General features: G+C 37.8%; 1 protein-coding gene and 1 pseudogene across 1 annotated transcript in view; both read left to right on the forward strand.

Annotated features, from left to right (window-relative positions):
• Positions 1-15,480, forward strand: part of Jade3 (jade family PHD finger 3) — a 113,345-nt gene that overhangs the window by 48,369 nt on the left and 49,496 nt on the right. The window contains exon 6 of the mRNA XM_028776099.1: positions 11,534-11,691. Coding sequence (XP_028631932.1) covers positions 11,534-11,691 — 158 coding nt within the window. The remainder of the gene's footprint in view (positions 1-11,533; positions 11,692-15,480) is intronic.
• On the forward strand, positions 4,642-5,215 carry LOC114628156 (annotated as a pseudogene).

Below are 15,480 nucleotides of genomic sequence, written 5' to 3' on the forward strand. Positions count from 1 at the left end.
ACCAGTGTTAGGAAACAAACTTGGATCTTCTGCAAGAACAGGAAGTGCTGTTAACCATGGAGCCATGTCTCCAACTCTATGGATTTTTTTTATATTTATTCTGTTTGTGATCCTCTTCTGCCAAGTTTGGGGAAAACTGTTGCATTATTTTTTCAGTATTTGTTAAGTTCCAACTTATTTAATTTTTGTGATTTAGTAGTTATATGAATGTTACTTTTGTTACTGTTCCACAGATTCTTTTTTTGGGTGGGGTGGGGGTTTGAGACAGGGTTTCTCTGTGTAGCCCTGGCTGTCCTGGAACTCACTTTGTAGACCAGGCCTGCCTCTGCCTCCCAAGTGCTGTGATTAAAGGCGTGCACCACCACCACCCGGCCACAGATTCTTTAAGATCTCATTTTCTTCACAAAATCTGTGATCTGTGATTTCTGTCATTCACTAGTTCTTTTTTTGATGTGTTTTTTAAAGCAGTGGTAATAACTGAAACTAAGGCCTCAGCAGTTCTCTACAAGCCATTTTCTCCAGCCCTGTTTTTTTCTTTTATCAATTCCATTCTCTAGATGAGCTTGACCCAAAAGTTTGTTATTTTAATTATTGTATATCCTTTATTTCTTTGCTGGGATTTTTTTTTGTTTGCAGTTTTGCATTGAGGCAATAATTACCATGGATGCCTGAAAATTCTTGTTCAGTAATTCTAACATTCTTGTCATCTTGGTGTTGAAGCCTATTGATTATCTTTCTCATTCCCAATTCTTAGTTTGACAAGTAATTTTTCAATTGTACTCTGGAATTTTTTTGGTATTATGTTATGCGGCACTCAGTCTATTTAAATCTTTTGTTTTGGCAAACCTCTGCTATAACCAGGTTAGTTGGAATAAAAGTATTCTCTTCCAGTGGCAGGATGCTTGGGCTCCCTTTAGCAGTTCTATTTATCTAGAAGACACAGGGTTTTGTTACTGCTTGGTAGGGATGGTAATACTTACTGCCTCTACTAATAGGACGAGAGTTAGTAGTGAAAGATTCCATGTTACTAATGTGCAGTGATAACAGCTCAGACTATCTACCTAGTCATTACTGACACCAACTTGACAGAGGGGACTCCTAACTAAAGTTAGGTAAAAGTAGATATCAAGATCTCTTGGTTGGTATCTTTTAATACCACATTAGTTACCCTTTATAAAGTCAAACCATGGACTAGGGGTATAGCTCAGTTGATAGAACAGTTGCCTAGCATGAGCACAAAGTCCTGGCTTTAGTCTCAGCCCTCAGAAGGCAGAGGCAGGAAAATCAAAAGTTCATGGTCATTCTCTTGCCTCACAGTGAGTTAGAGAGCAACCTGGACTATACTGAGACATATCTTCTCTTTCTCAAAAAAAATTTTTAAATATATTTTTGAAATACAGTCCTTATAAATGAAGTTTATCAATTTGAAGCATATTATTAAATAGGTTCTAGTATATCCACAGTTACATATCTTTTACCACAGTCTAAATTTAGAATCTTTTCACCACACCTGTTAGAAACCCATTAACCCATAGCAGTTAACTCCCCAATTTCCCTATTCTCAGTCATTGAAAACCACTGATCTGTTTTCCATCTCTGCCTTTGCCTATTCTGGACATTTCTTATAAAGTGGAATCATACAATCTAATTTTTTATGCCTAGTTTCTTCATTTAATATATTGTTTTCAGGATTAGTGTATATAATATCTTATACATCAGTCCCTCATTCATTTCTATAACCAAATGATATTATAGTGCATAAATATACCACATTTTGTTTATCCATTTATCAGTTGATGCATATTTTAATTGTTTCTACTTTTTAGCTGTTATGACTACACATATGTTTTCAGTTGTCTTAAATTCTTGAGTTGAGCCGGGCAGTGGTGGCGCATGCCTTTAATCCCAGCACTTGGGAGGCAGAGGCAGGCGGATTTCTGAGTTCGAGAGTTCGAGGCTAGCCTGGTCTACAGAGTGAGTTCCAGGATAGCCAGGGCTACACAGAGAAACCCTGTCTCGAAAAACCAAAAAAAAAAAAAATTCTTGAGTTGAAGAGCACCCCAGATATTTCCTAAAGTGACATCAGCATGTTTCAGAATTACCAGGACTGTATATGGGAGTTTGAATTTGTTATCACTCTAAGCACCACAGATTTCAGATTTTTTGTGGCCTTCTTATCTACCCTCTTGGCTTAAAGTTGTGGAGTCTTTTTGTGCTTGTCTTCAGAGATCCTGTCTCTGGCATAATTCCCAGTTATCAGCCACTCTTATCAGTAGAGGCTTTTCACTTGGTGCCACGTAGAGTCTGGAGAAGAGGCATCAAATCTTTTATTTTTTTTATTGGATGTTTTATTTACATTTCATATGTTATCCCCTTACCCCATTCTCTCCCCTGCCCAGGAACCCCCTATCCCATCACCCCTCCTCCTGCTTCTCTATGGATGTGCCCCTACCTACCCCCCCATTCCCACCTCCCCACCCTCAAATTCCCACCCACTGGGGCATCCAGCCTTCATGAGACCAAGGATCTCTTCTCCCACCTATGCCCGACAGGGCCATTCTCCCTTACATGTACAGCTAGAGAGGCATCAAATCTTATGTTTCTTTTTTTTTCTGGGAGTTAAACATTGAAGTACAGTATGAATTACATTTTTCTTTAGGGTTCAAGTAGCTACATTAGTAGCTGTTTTTAATATTGTATGAGTGAGATTCCTGTGCATATTCCCCCCAGTTTATCTAGTAAAGAGATTTTAGTAAAGTTGTATGATTCTTACATGTGATTCAAAGGTTTATATAGCTTCTGAAAATTATATACAGAGTTTCAAGGGTATGTTCTTGCATGGTTTTTTTTTCCTAAGCTAGTAAACCTTTCCAAAATGTTCATGCTCTTGTTTTTGTTTGGTTTTTAGTTTGTATTTTATTTTATTTTATTTTATTTTAGTTTGTATTTTATTTTATTTTATTTTATTTTATTTTGAGGGGCCAGGGTTGAGAAAGGCTCTCACTAAGTAGCTCAAGCTAGGCTTGAACTGGTTATGTATCCCAGGCTGTCCTCAGATACTCAGAGTACTGAGATTGCAAGCATGTTCCATCATAAAGGCCTAAAGACTCATGCTGATTGATTTTTTTAAATGAATGTACAAAATAATGGTTTCATTACTACAGCTTCAAACATGTATATCTTATACTTTCCTCACAGCTACCAAGCTCATTATATATTTTTAGTTCTACCTCTACCCTCCTATTAGTTTCTCCCTATTAGTGTTTTTTTCTCTTTTTTCATGTTACTATATTTTTGTAATTTTGTCATTTTTCAGAGTTGAGGATCAAACCCAGGGCCTTGTATTTACTAGGCAAATGCTCTGCCACTGAGCTAAACCACAACCCCATATCACTATATTTTTAAGTCCAGATTCTGCTCATATGAAAGAAAACATGGGATGTTTGTCTTTTTGAGTCTAGCTTATTTTACTTAATATGATGATCATCTCTAAATTCATCCATTTCTACAAATGATATAGTTTTGTTCTTCTAAAAATATTTATTTTATTTTATTTTATTATTTAGGGGTATATGTACAGGTGTCCTGCATTTAGAAGATGGTACTAGATACCTAAGATTTCTTTTTTGTGTTTTCCCAGGAGTAGTATAAGTGGGTCTCTGGTAGTTCTGTGTTTAGTTTTAAGAGAAACCTCTATACTATAGTCCTTAATAGTTCAGCTAACTTATATTTTTATCAACAGTGTATATGGGTCTCCCTTCCTTACATCTTTGCCAACATTTGTTCTCCCCCTGCCCCGTTTGGTGTCTTGGTGTCTTTCTACCTTTGTTTCTGCAAGTATCTGAGATATCAGATGCATATACTGTGTTGGACTTGGCATAGCTTCTAGACTGTATATTAGCTTGTGAATCTCTTTGATCATACATGAGTAGTTATCTGGTAAATACAAAACCCCTTTATTTGAGGAACTTTTGGGGGAAACCTAAAACAGGCACACAATTAAGAACTTATAAAACTTCCAACTTTATTATCTATAAATAATCAATTTATCTTTCATTTGTGATCTTTAACTTGGAAACTACTGGCCATGTTTTTCTTGTGAAGTTTCTGTATTACCTTGTGACTCCTAGAATGTTAGTTCATATTCTACTAGGGCTCTTGCTCAGGAATCCTGCTGCCTTTGGAGCTAAATAATGCACATGGCCGTTGAGCAATCAACTCACATCTTTCTCAGTCTATCAGAAGTTACTTGATTGGGCTAGGTAGAAGAACTCTATACTTTTTGCTTTTAGAAAGAAAGCTAAGATGAACAATGTTATTAAATATCATAATTGCATCTAACATTCATTAGCAGTCACAACCCAATACAGTGCTGATCCTTTTACAAAAATATACCTATTTAATCCTTAAAACAACCCCTATGAGCAATATTACTATCTCCATCTTACAGATGAGTAAAGTGAGATAGAAAATTTAGATAACTTGCTAAAATCTAGTAGGGAGTGAGACCAATAGACCAATCTGGGTAGTCTGTCACAGTACCTGTTTTCTTTTCTTTAAAAATGTTTAATTAAATAAAACTTTGTCTCAGTTCAAAAACCAAAGTATAGATTCTTTCCTTTCGTTGCTGCGTCCACAGCTATGAGTATGCTCAGGCTACAGAAGAGGCTTGCCTCTAGTGTCCTCCGCTGTGGTAAAAAGGTCTGGTTGGACCCCAATGAGACCAATGAAATTACCAATGCCAACTCCCATCAGCAGATCAGGAAGCTGATCAAAGATTGGACTTTCACAGTGAGCCTGTGACTGTCCATTCCCGGGCTCACTGCTGGAAAAACACCTTGGCCCGTTGGAAGGGCAGGCATATGGGCATAGGGAAGAGGAAGGGTACATGCCTGAGAAGGTGCCCTGGATGAGAAGGATGAGGATCCTGCGCCGGCTTCTCAGGAGATACCAGGAATCTAAGAAGATTGACCGCCATATGTATCACAGCCTGTACCTGAAGGTCAAAGGGAATGTATTCAAGAACAAGCAGATTCTCATGAAGCATATCCACAAACTGAAGGCAGACAAGGCCCACAAGAAGCTACTGGCTCATCAGGCTGAGGCTCACAGGTCTGAGACCAAGGGAGCATGGAAGCACAGGGAGGAGCGCCTCCAGGCCAAGAAGGAAGAGATCATCAAGACTCTGTCCAAGGAGGAACTGACCAAGAAATAACGCTTCCCTCATGTCTGTACATAGTGGCCTGGCTGTGGCCTCCCATAGATCAGTTATTAAAGTAAAACAAGCCTTAAAAAAAAAACCAAAGTATAAAACAAAATACATTTTAAAAGATCTAGCTTTTGTTTAACCCTCTGCCTGTCATAAGAATTAATTTTTTGTAAATGCAAATTTGTTCTTCTCTTGATATTTGACTCATGCTCTTGTTCCTTTCCACCCTAGGATGGTACAGGAATAAGGTTCTCACCAGATACACTGTCCTCTTAGTGTTCACAGATTTTAGAACCATGAGTCAAATAAGTCTGATCTTTATAAATGAGTCAGTTTCAAATACAGTCTAAGATATTCCCTTTCTTTTGCTTTTCTTCACCTGCATATACTTTAGTTTATCCTTTTATACTTTCTTTATGCAAATGCATCCGTGTGTGTATATGTGTATGTGTGTGTTTGTGTGTATGTGTGTGTATATTCACATCATTAATCAACAATTTTTTTTAGACCCTAAGAATAACCTTTCTAGGCAGAAATAGATTTATAAGACCAGTGTAGTAAATATATTTTAATCACTTTGTAGATATTTGCCTAACTGCTGATCATATAAGTAATCTTTTTTTCTCTATAAAGGAGAAGGAAAAACTACTGGCTATTAGATTTACTTTTGAGTTAAATAAGAGAAATGGGTGTAAGTTAGTTGATTAGTCTGCAATTTGAGCTTTCCCAAACTTCACAGAGTGCCTGATCCCTGGAAGTTCAGTATTTCTGGAGCCAGGGACAAGGACCCGATGTCATTAACCTTTGCTTTTATATTGCCTTGTCTATAATCTTTTTTAAAATTATGTATGTTTGGTAAATATATGTACTAGCTTTCTAGGCCTAGGATAATAAATTACCACAAAGTAGATGGCTTTTAAAATAATAGGGATTCGGTCTCTGTTCTGGTGGCTAGAAGTCCAAAGTTAGCCTCCTCTAAAGCACTTAGAGGTTTTAGGAGAGATTCCACTCTTCTTTTGTTTCTGGTGGCATTCGTTGATTTGTTTGTTTAATCAATGAATGCATCATCTAATCACTGCCTCCTACTCCTCTTCTCAAAAATCTCCTCCACCTTTATCTAATAAGGACACTTACTACCAGACTTAAAGTCCATCCAGACCTTCCATAATCATTATCTCCTAGTCCTCTTCTTCTTCCTCTTCTTCTTCTTCCTCCTCCTCCTCCTCATCCTGATCTTCTTCCTTCTGATCCTTAATAAAGCTGCAAAACCTCTTTCTGTAAACATTCACACATCTATAAATTCTGGAAATTAGGATGTGGCCGTTCAACCTACTAATGTGTTTCTGGGTTCCTTAAAAAAAACATAGAACATATTATCATAAGCAGACTTGTAAAGTCTGAATACATTACTTATACTGTGTCATTTGATGGTATGGCCTTTTTAAGTCCATAGTATGATTTTGTAATCACTTGATATATTTTATAAAAAGGCTAGAGAGACTCAGCAGTTCAAAGCACTTACTGTTCTTGTAGGAGAACTGAATTCAGTTCCCAGCTCACAACAAACTGTAATTCAGAGTTTCAAGGGATCAGATACCCTTTTCTTCTCTGTGGGAACCAGGCATGTGGTACATATACATTTATGGAGGCAAACACTAATGTACATAAAAATAAACCATTTTTTTAAAAGAACATTACTTGGAGCTATGGTCAGATTTTTAGCTCTAGTTGTCTTCTCTAGATCTAAGATATGATTTACAGTGCTACCTTTCCCCAAAGACAATAGTTAGAAATTTCTATTTAACCACTGGCTCATTACAGGCACTCTAGTAATTTATAAATGGATTGTAGTGTTTAGCAAAATGATGATTTACTCTCTCCTCCTAAGTACTCAGAACACTGAACTCTATGCAAAACATGGTAAACAGATATGTCTGTGACCTCTTATCCACTTATATGAAGCATTATGTAGTAAATCATCAATTTTTGCTTCTTGTAGCCTTAGCTTTTGCCCTGTGCATCACCCAATTAATTTTAATTGGCCAGCATTCTTAGTAAGATCATTTTGTTGCCACCTGACCACCTTTGTGTTTAATGTAGACTACTTCCATACTGTGCCCTAAAAATTTTTTCCTAAGTGAAACTAGCAGACATTTTCAATGGTTCCTACAAAGTAGGAAATGAGGTGAGCTCTTCCTCAATTAAATGACACCATTTGATTATGTGATAGTTTGGCCTTATACTCTGTAAAAATGACCTCAGTTTAAACCTGACTGTAGCCCCTGAGAATTCATTGCTTTATTGGATCATTCTATGTACTTCCACTTTCTCTTTTTCTTTTTTTTTTTATTCTTTAATCTTTTTTTATAGTCCAGTCGTTATTCCCCCTCCCAGTCTGCCCACTGACTGTTCCTCATCCCATTCCTCCTCCCCCATCCACCCCCTCCACCCCACCTCACCAGACTTTCTCACTCCCTGGGGCCTCTTTCTCACTGAGTCCAGACATGGCAGTTCTCTGCTGTATATGTGTCAGGGGCCTCGTATCAGCTAGTGTATGCTGCCTGGTTGGTGGCTCAATGTCTGAGAGATCTTGGGGGGTCCAGGTTAGTTGAGACTGCTATGGGTCTTCCTATGGGGTTGCCCTCCTCCTCAGCTTCTTCCAGCCTTTGCCTAATTCAACCACAAAGGTCCTCGACTTCTGTCCATTGGTTGAATTGTCCATTGGTTGATTCTTTCAGCTGCTTGTTGGGCCTCTCAAAGGACAGCCATGCTAGGCTCCTGTCTGTAAGCACACCATAGCATCAGTAATAGTGTCAAGCCTTGGACCCTCCCCTTGAGCTGGATCCCAATTTGGGCCAGTCACTGAACCTCCTTTCCTTCAGGCTCTTCTCCATTTTTGTCCCTTCAGGTCTTTTAGACAGGAATAATTATGGGTCAGAGTTTTGACTGTGGGATGGCAGCCCCACTCCTCACTTGATGCCCTGTCTTTCTACTGGAGGTGAAAGTTCTACAAGTTTTCTCACCCCACAGTAGGGCATTTTATCTAAGGTTCCTCCCTTTGAGTCCTGTGAGTCTCTCACCTCCAAAGTCTCTGGTACATTCTAGAGGGTCACCCCACTTCCCACCTCCAGAGGTTGCCTGTTTTCATTCATTCTGCTGCCCCTCACAGCTTCAGTACTGTTTCCTCCCAATACCTGATCATGTTCCCTTCTTCCCCTCCCTGTCCCCTTTCCCACCTAAGTCCCTCCCTCCCTCTGTCCCCCATTATTGCTTTATTCTCTCTCCCAAGTGGGACTGAGGCATCTTCACTTGGGCCCTTCAGCTTGTTAACCTTCTTGAGTTCTAGGTATTCTGTACTTTTATTGGATCATACTGTGTACTTCCACTTTCATGTTACACAGGGCTTGGACATTTTCCTTTTAGAGACTTGATAAGCATTAAAGACTAAAATTTTCTTGATAACATCTCTTCCCTTAATCTTCTAGAAATCTAGATATGTTTATCCTAGTCCTGTAAGTACTATGATTTTTCATAGAAGATATTGTGCAGCATAGACCGATGTGTATATGCTTTCATTATTGCTTAGATGTTAAATGGACATTTATTATTAAAATCATTGCCATGTTAACTTAAGAATTTGTGTTATACCCTTTTTGTTCTTTTGGTGACAAAGCAGAATTGCAAAGTTGACTTCCATAAATATTTGAATCATGTTTCCTGACTAATTTGCATGAGTCCACACTGTAATTGTGTACATTAATCATTGCAACATTTGAACTTCTCAGCTAGATTTCTCTGAAAGAAGTAGAGTTTAGGGCTGGAGAGATGGCTCAGTGTTTAAGAGCACTGACTGCACTTCCAGAGGTCCTGAGTTCAAATCCCAGCAACCACATGGTGGCTCACAACCATCTGTAATGAGATCTGATGCCCTCTTCTGGTGTGTTTGAAGACAGCTACAGTGTATTCATATATAATAAATAAATAAATCTTTAAAAAAAAAAGAAGTGGAGTTTAGATCTTCATTAGGAGTCTCTTGCCTGCCACAGTATATTTATCCTTCTTACTCTTTAGTAATTCATTGATAGTGAAAAATATTGATCAACTGGCTAAGATAAAGTTCTGAATATAAAGCTAAGTAAAACAAAACTATCAACTTTCTAATGTAATTATCTCTGTGTGCACATGCATGTACTTAATGTGTGCATGTGAGAAAAAATTCATATCTGGTAGAGAAAGAAACATAGCAAATATATAGCATAATGTCTATAATTAAAATATGACACAGCTGAAAGGCTATGCATGATAATTCATGTCTGTAATACTAGGCGATTGAGACAGGAGAATTGCCACAAGTTTGAGACCAGCCTGGGCTACAGTCTTAAACCCTGCTTTATAAAAAGCCAAACAGCAGAATGAGAGCATGGATATTTAGCTCAGTGGCAGAACATTCACGTGGCAGGTATGAAGCCCAGCACTGAATCTCCATCACCCTGGGGCTAGGCAGGAGAGTTTAAACATCTTAAACATCTTAGTGTCAGAGAGATTAAGTAAACAAAAACATATTAGGAAATAGAAGTTCTAAAGAATATAGCTAGTAAGGTAGATCTCACTAATATCTATGAGACTTTATTTTGATACTACACATAATAAAGAATACACCATCAGTGCCTTAAAAATATATATCCAGAGTAAGATCAAATATTTTCATAAAATATCAATGGTTTCCATTAAATAGGAATCAGGCAAATGTAACAATTTGAGAATATTACAAAAGTAAACTATACTAACATAATAACAGTGGAAACCAGCAAGAGAACATCTGAAGAAGTCTAACAAGATTCTGTCTGAATTGAGTAGCCAGATTATCACCAGTAAATAAGAGATTTAACATCACACATACCTGATATAATAGAGTATGAACATAGCATCATTTCCTTGATATTCTTGCCAAAAGAAACCCTAAAACAAGCATATCCTCAAACCAGTGAGAACACACTAGATAAATCCCAGTTAGCAGGACACACTTCAAAATACTTGCAACTCCAAAGTATTTGCAAATATTCTCTAAGTGTCAGTCATGAAAGACAAGGAAAGATTGAGCAGTTGTCACAGATTAGAAGATACCAAGGAGGTGTACAGGATCCCAGGTTGAACTCCAAAACAGAAAGCCACCAAGGAATATTGGTGAAAATTGATTAGTCTATAGATTAAGCAGTGGTATTTTGTAAAGTTAATTTCTTTATTTAGGAGCCAGTATAGCAACTCAGGCCTGTAATTACAGCATTTATGAGACTCAGACAGGAGGATTCCTATGAGTTCTAGATCAACCTGAGCTACAGTGAGATCTTGTTTCAAAACTAAATCAAAATTTTCTAGAAAAAATAAATTATAAAAAAAAGAAAAAGAAAAATAAATTATAAAAAAAAGAAAAAGAAAAAATAAATTATAAAAAAAAATTCTGGTTTAGATAAATTTGTTCTAAGGCCAGGTATGATGGCACATGCCCTTTGTCCCATCACTGAGAACCAGTGGAAGGGAAGTCTCTTAGTTTGAGACTAACTTGGTCTGCATAGCAAGTTCCAAGTTAGCCAGGAATATGAAATAAAACCATGTTTCAAAACAAAACAAACAAAATTTAGAACAATTTACCCCAGGTCATTTAAGATGTTATTACTATGTGAAACTACCTGAAGGATATGTAAGAATGCGGTACCATTTTTATAATGTTTCTGTAAGTGTATAATTATGTATAAGTAAAATTTTAAATTAGATAATACCTAAGCAATTGTAAGTTGTCAGCAGATATTTGTTACTTTAATGGAGTTGAGGGTTGTTTCTTTTACTTAAAAAGAAAAAACTCTTTTGGAATAACCTATATTATTTATTTAAATTCAAGGAGACAACAACAACAACATTATTGTTGTTGTTGTTGTTATTATTATTAGACACCTACCCTTTATTAAATCCAGAAGAATTGGCTTTCCTCTTCCTGTGTCAAATCTTGCCAAACATAAATTGACCTACTAAATCAGGAAATGTTTGTCTTATTGGAAATACATGGGGAGAAGGAATGATCTTTTTAAAAAAGAGAATATTAGCTGGGCAGTGGTGTGCACACCTTTAATCCCAGCACTTGGGAGGCAGAGGCAGGTGGATTTCTGGATTTCTGAGTTGGAGGCCAGCCTGGTCTACAGAGTTAGTTCCAGGACAGCCAGGACTATACAGAGAAACCCTGTCTCGAGAAACAAACAAACAAAAAAGAGAGAACATTAAACGGTATCAGTTTCATAGTGATTTTAAAGTATGTACATTGTATCTTCCCAGGTATTCCGGAAGGACCTCATCAGTGCCATGAAAATTCCTGACTCTCACCATGTTAATCCTGACAGCTATTACCTCTTTACTGACACATGGAAAGAAGAATGGGAAAAAGGAGTCCAAGTACCAGCCAATCCAGACTCTGTTCCAACACCTTCTCTCAGGTATTGGCATGTTTACAACCTTGACTTTGGAAAGAACTCTCTGGGATTTTTTTAAAATTATTTCTTGGGGAGAAACTTACGAGTAGGTATACATTTCTAACATGTGAAGTTAATTTAACTCACAAATATACCACGTCATGATTGATGAATAAATTCCAGATCATTTATCTAAGAGATTCATAAGATAAAATGTTTTGAAGTACAATCTAAAATTAGGAAAAGGTCTTAGTTAGACACAAAGATTTCTATATCTGACTCAGCCATCAGTAGCATTTATTAGTCTTTGAAGAGATAACTTTCCCATAGGAAATTGCTTCAATATAACTGGAACCTCGTTAGTGATGGTACTAATAAGTGGCCAAAACATATAGTTTCTAAAACAGAAACTATTTGATCTTGTTTTTGATTTTTGTGGAAAAGAGTTTTAATTTCAGAGGAAATATTAAGCTCTTCAAGAGTAGTGCTGGTTTTAGAAACCATTTTGTCCTACTGGTTTTGGTGTTTCCAGTGCTTTACCCAAGTCTGAAATGAAGAAAGATGGTTCATTATAAGTTTGAATGAATGTAAGAATGAATAAATAGAAGACACAGCTCCAGATAAAGGGCTGGTAGACATATTGGTTAGTATGAGAAAGTATAGATCTTACTGTACATTTATTTCTACCTCTTAATTAGTTCCCCCTTCCCTTTTTTAAAAGATCTCACTGTATAGCCTAGGCAGGCCTTTAACTCATTATATAGCACAAAATAACTTTAAATTACTGTTCTTCTCCCTCAGTCCTCTGAGTACTGGGATCGCAAACATGTCACTGTGCCCAATATATGTTAGGTTCTTTTTTTTTTTTTTTTTTTTTTTTTGGTTTTTGGTTTTTGGAGACAGGGTTTCTCTGTGTAGTCCTGGCTGTCCTGGAACTCACTCTGTAGACCAGGCTGGCCTCGAATTCAGAAATCCGCCTGCCTCTGCCTCCCAAGTGCTGGGATTAAAGGTGTGCGCCACCACTGCCCAGCTATATGTTAGGTTCTTAAAGGGTAGAGAAAGTATCTTTAATTTATCTGCTCTTATCACCAGGTTCATATGTCCTATTTATGCTCTAGAAGTGCTTATTGGATCATTTTTAATAATGCAGGCCCAGGCAGCCGCACACTCTGTTAAGGAAAGCTTCCAACCCTTTTGTTTAACACACATTCCAAGCTTTACTTGATTATTATTGGTACCATCTCCTAAACAGAAGAACACCAGAAATGAAAACAAGTCACTGTTTTCATGTCTTTGTTATTATTTCTTTTTTTATTCATTTTTTACATCCTAACTACAGTTTCCCCTCCCTCCTCTCCTCCAACTCCTTCCCTCCACTTCCCTTCTACCTGCTTCTATCCACTCCTTCATTTCTCCCCAGAAAAGGACAGGCTTCCCCATGGATATCAACCAACTATAGCATATCAAATTGCAGTATGACTAGGCACCTCCTCTCCTATTAGGGCTAGGCAACCTAGTGGGAGGAAAGGGTCCCAAAAGCAGACAAAAGAGTAAGAGACAGCCATGCTCTCAGTGTTTGGAGTCCCATATAAAAACCAAGCTACACAACTGTAACATATGTGCAGAGGGCCTAGGTCAGACCCATGCAGTCTCCCTGGTTGGTGGTTCAGTCTCTGTAGCAACCTGTGAACCCAGGTTAGATGATTCTGTGGGCAATGTTCTTATGGTATCCTTGTCCCCTCTGGCTCCTACGATCCTTCCTCTTTCTTTCTCTTTCACAGGATTCCCCAAGCTCCACCTAATGTTTGTCTGTGGGTCTCTCTGCCTGTTTCTATCAGTTGCTAGGTGAGGCTTCTGATCACAATTGGGCTAGAAACCAATCTGTGAGTATAGCAGAATATCATTAGGAGTCATTTCATTGCCCTTTTTAATTTTTTGCTATTTATGTTTGGTTCTATTGTGGGTCTCTGAGCTCTCCAGCTACTGGATCTTGGCCCTCCAGGCGGTGTCAGGAGTGGGCTTCTCCCATGAACATGGGAGATCTTTCCATCTTCTGATAGCTTCTTCAGTTTCCTTCTTCAAGGACTTAAAATTGTTTGAAGGTTTTTTACTGTCATTCACACACACACACACACACACACACACACACACACCCCCTTGGTGCTACATATCCCATTAACACTCTAAGGATTATTGAAACACCTCAGTTGATGTTTGGTATTGATGTTAAATCAGTATATTATATACACTTTATGGAGGAAGTGAGTTTAATTTGTGGGTTAAGTCTCCCATGTACTATTTTAAATATTATAGCTATCTGATAGTAGTGCAATAAAATTAGTATGGTTTAGGAAGTATTAGAGACTGACAGTTTCCTCTCACAGTTAGAGACACGTGCTCCATTGGAAGAAGGATAGAGAGGAGAGAGACAGAGATCCTTGAATCTAATTTTTTATTTCTTCTTTGAGCACAAGTAGTAACGAACTGTACAGTCCACCTCCCTGAATGACCACCAACCACTCAAATTGCCTCTCAGAGTCCAGAATTTATATATCCTCTGAAAAGTTCCCAGAATTTCAAATGTCACACAATCACAGAAAATATCTACAGCTGGCAAAACCTCACCTCTGCTAGAGCACAAGGTAAATTATAGTCTGCTGCGGACAGTCCAAAGCAGCCCTATGGCCCAACACCTGGGATTAAAACAAAAGCCTATTCTTATAATATTTTTGTTTTTTAAAGAAACTAAAATTCTAGAATTCTCACAACACTCTAATTGATATGAGTGCTCTGTGGTCTAATATTTGTTCTGAGAGTTTAAGATATCTACCATTTATATGTTGTGATTTTTATTAAGTCCCTCTGTTTCCCATAGTTCTTTGCCTATCTTATAGAGTCCTTAATTTTAATTGATCAAGAGAAGCTACTAAATTTGGATTATACTAAATTCCTTATGAATTTATACTAAATTCCTAAATGAAATTCAAAACTGACTGCTCTTTTTTTTTTTTTTTGGCTTTTTCAAGACAGGGTTTCTCTGTGTAGCCCTGGCTGTCCTGGAACTCACTCTGTAGACCAGGCTGGCCTCAAACTCAGAAATCCGCCTGCCTCTGCCTCCCAAGTGCTGGGATTAAAGGCATGCGCCACCACTGCTCAGCAAAACTGACTGCTCTTGATAGGTAGACTATTTTTAGTTTCTTAGAAGAAATCAAGTAAGAATAATTCTGTAGTATATATTTCCTTTGGCATAGGTTCCTGAAGGATTCATTAAAACAGACTCCTTTTTAAAGTCCCAGTATTTGTGAAGCAGAAGTAGGCAAATACATCTTTTCAAGGCCAACCTGGGCTACCTAGCAAGTTTCAGACCAGCCACACTACATATAGTAAAGCCCTTTAAATCATATCTTCAGAACTTGAAGCCTACTTCCTTGTCCTTGGCCCATGTCAGATTCTTGCCAAGCAGCCCCAAAAGCTCTCCACATCTCCCCCTTTTTTATTCAATAGATCTGAAGTATAAGGCTTAAATGTGGTTTTGTTTTGTTGGTATAGGGTATTACTGTGTAGCTCCTTGCTACCGTCTGTGCTGGGATCCCCAAGTGCTAGGTGTACAGACGTGCAACACTACACTCAGCTAAGGAGTTTAAGCAGTTCCTTATATGGCGTTTATACTGATAGACTAGGGGTGTCATTTTGGAATGATTTTTATGGAATATGTTAATCCTATTTCCTGAATTTAATAAAATTTAGTGCATGCCTCCCTCCCTCCTCCTCTTCCTCCTCCTCCTCTTCTTCTTCTTCCTCTCTCTCTCTCTC

The sequence above is a fragment of the Grammomys surdaster genome, unplaced genomic scaffold (genome assembly GCF_004785775.1).
Source record: "Grammomys surdaster isolate TR1022 unplaced genomic scaffold, NIH_TR_1.0 265, whole genome shotgun sequence".
In the NCBI taxonomy this organism is placed as follows: domain Eukaryota; kingdom Metazoa; phylum Chordata; class Mammalia; order Rodentia; family Muridae; genus Grammomys; species Grammomys surdaster.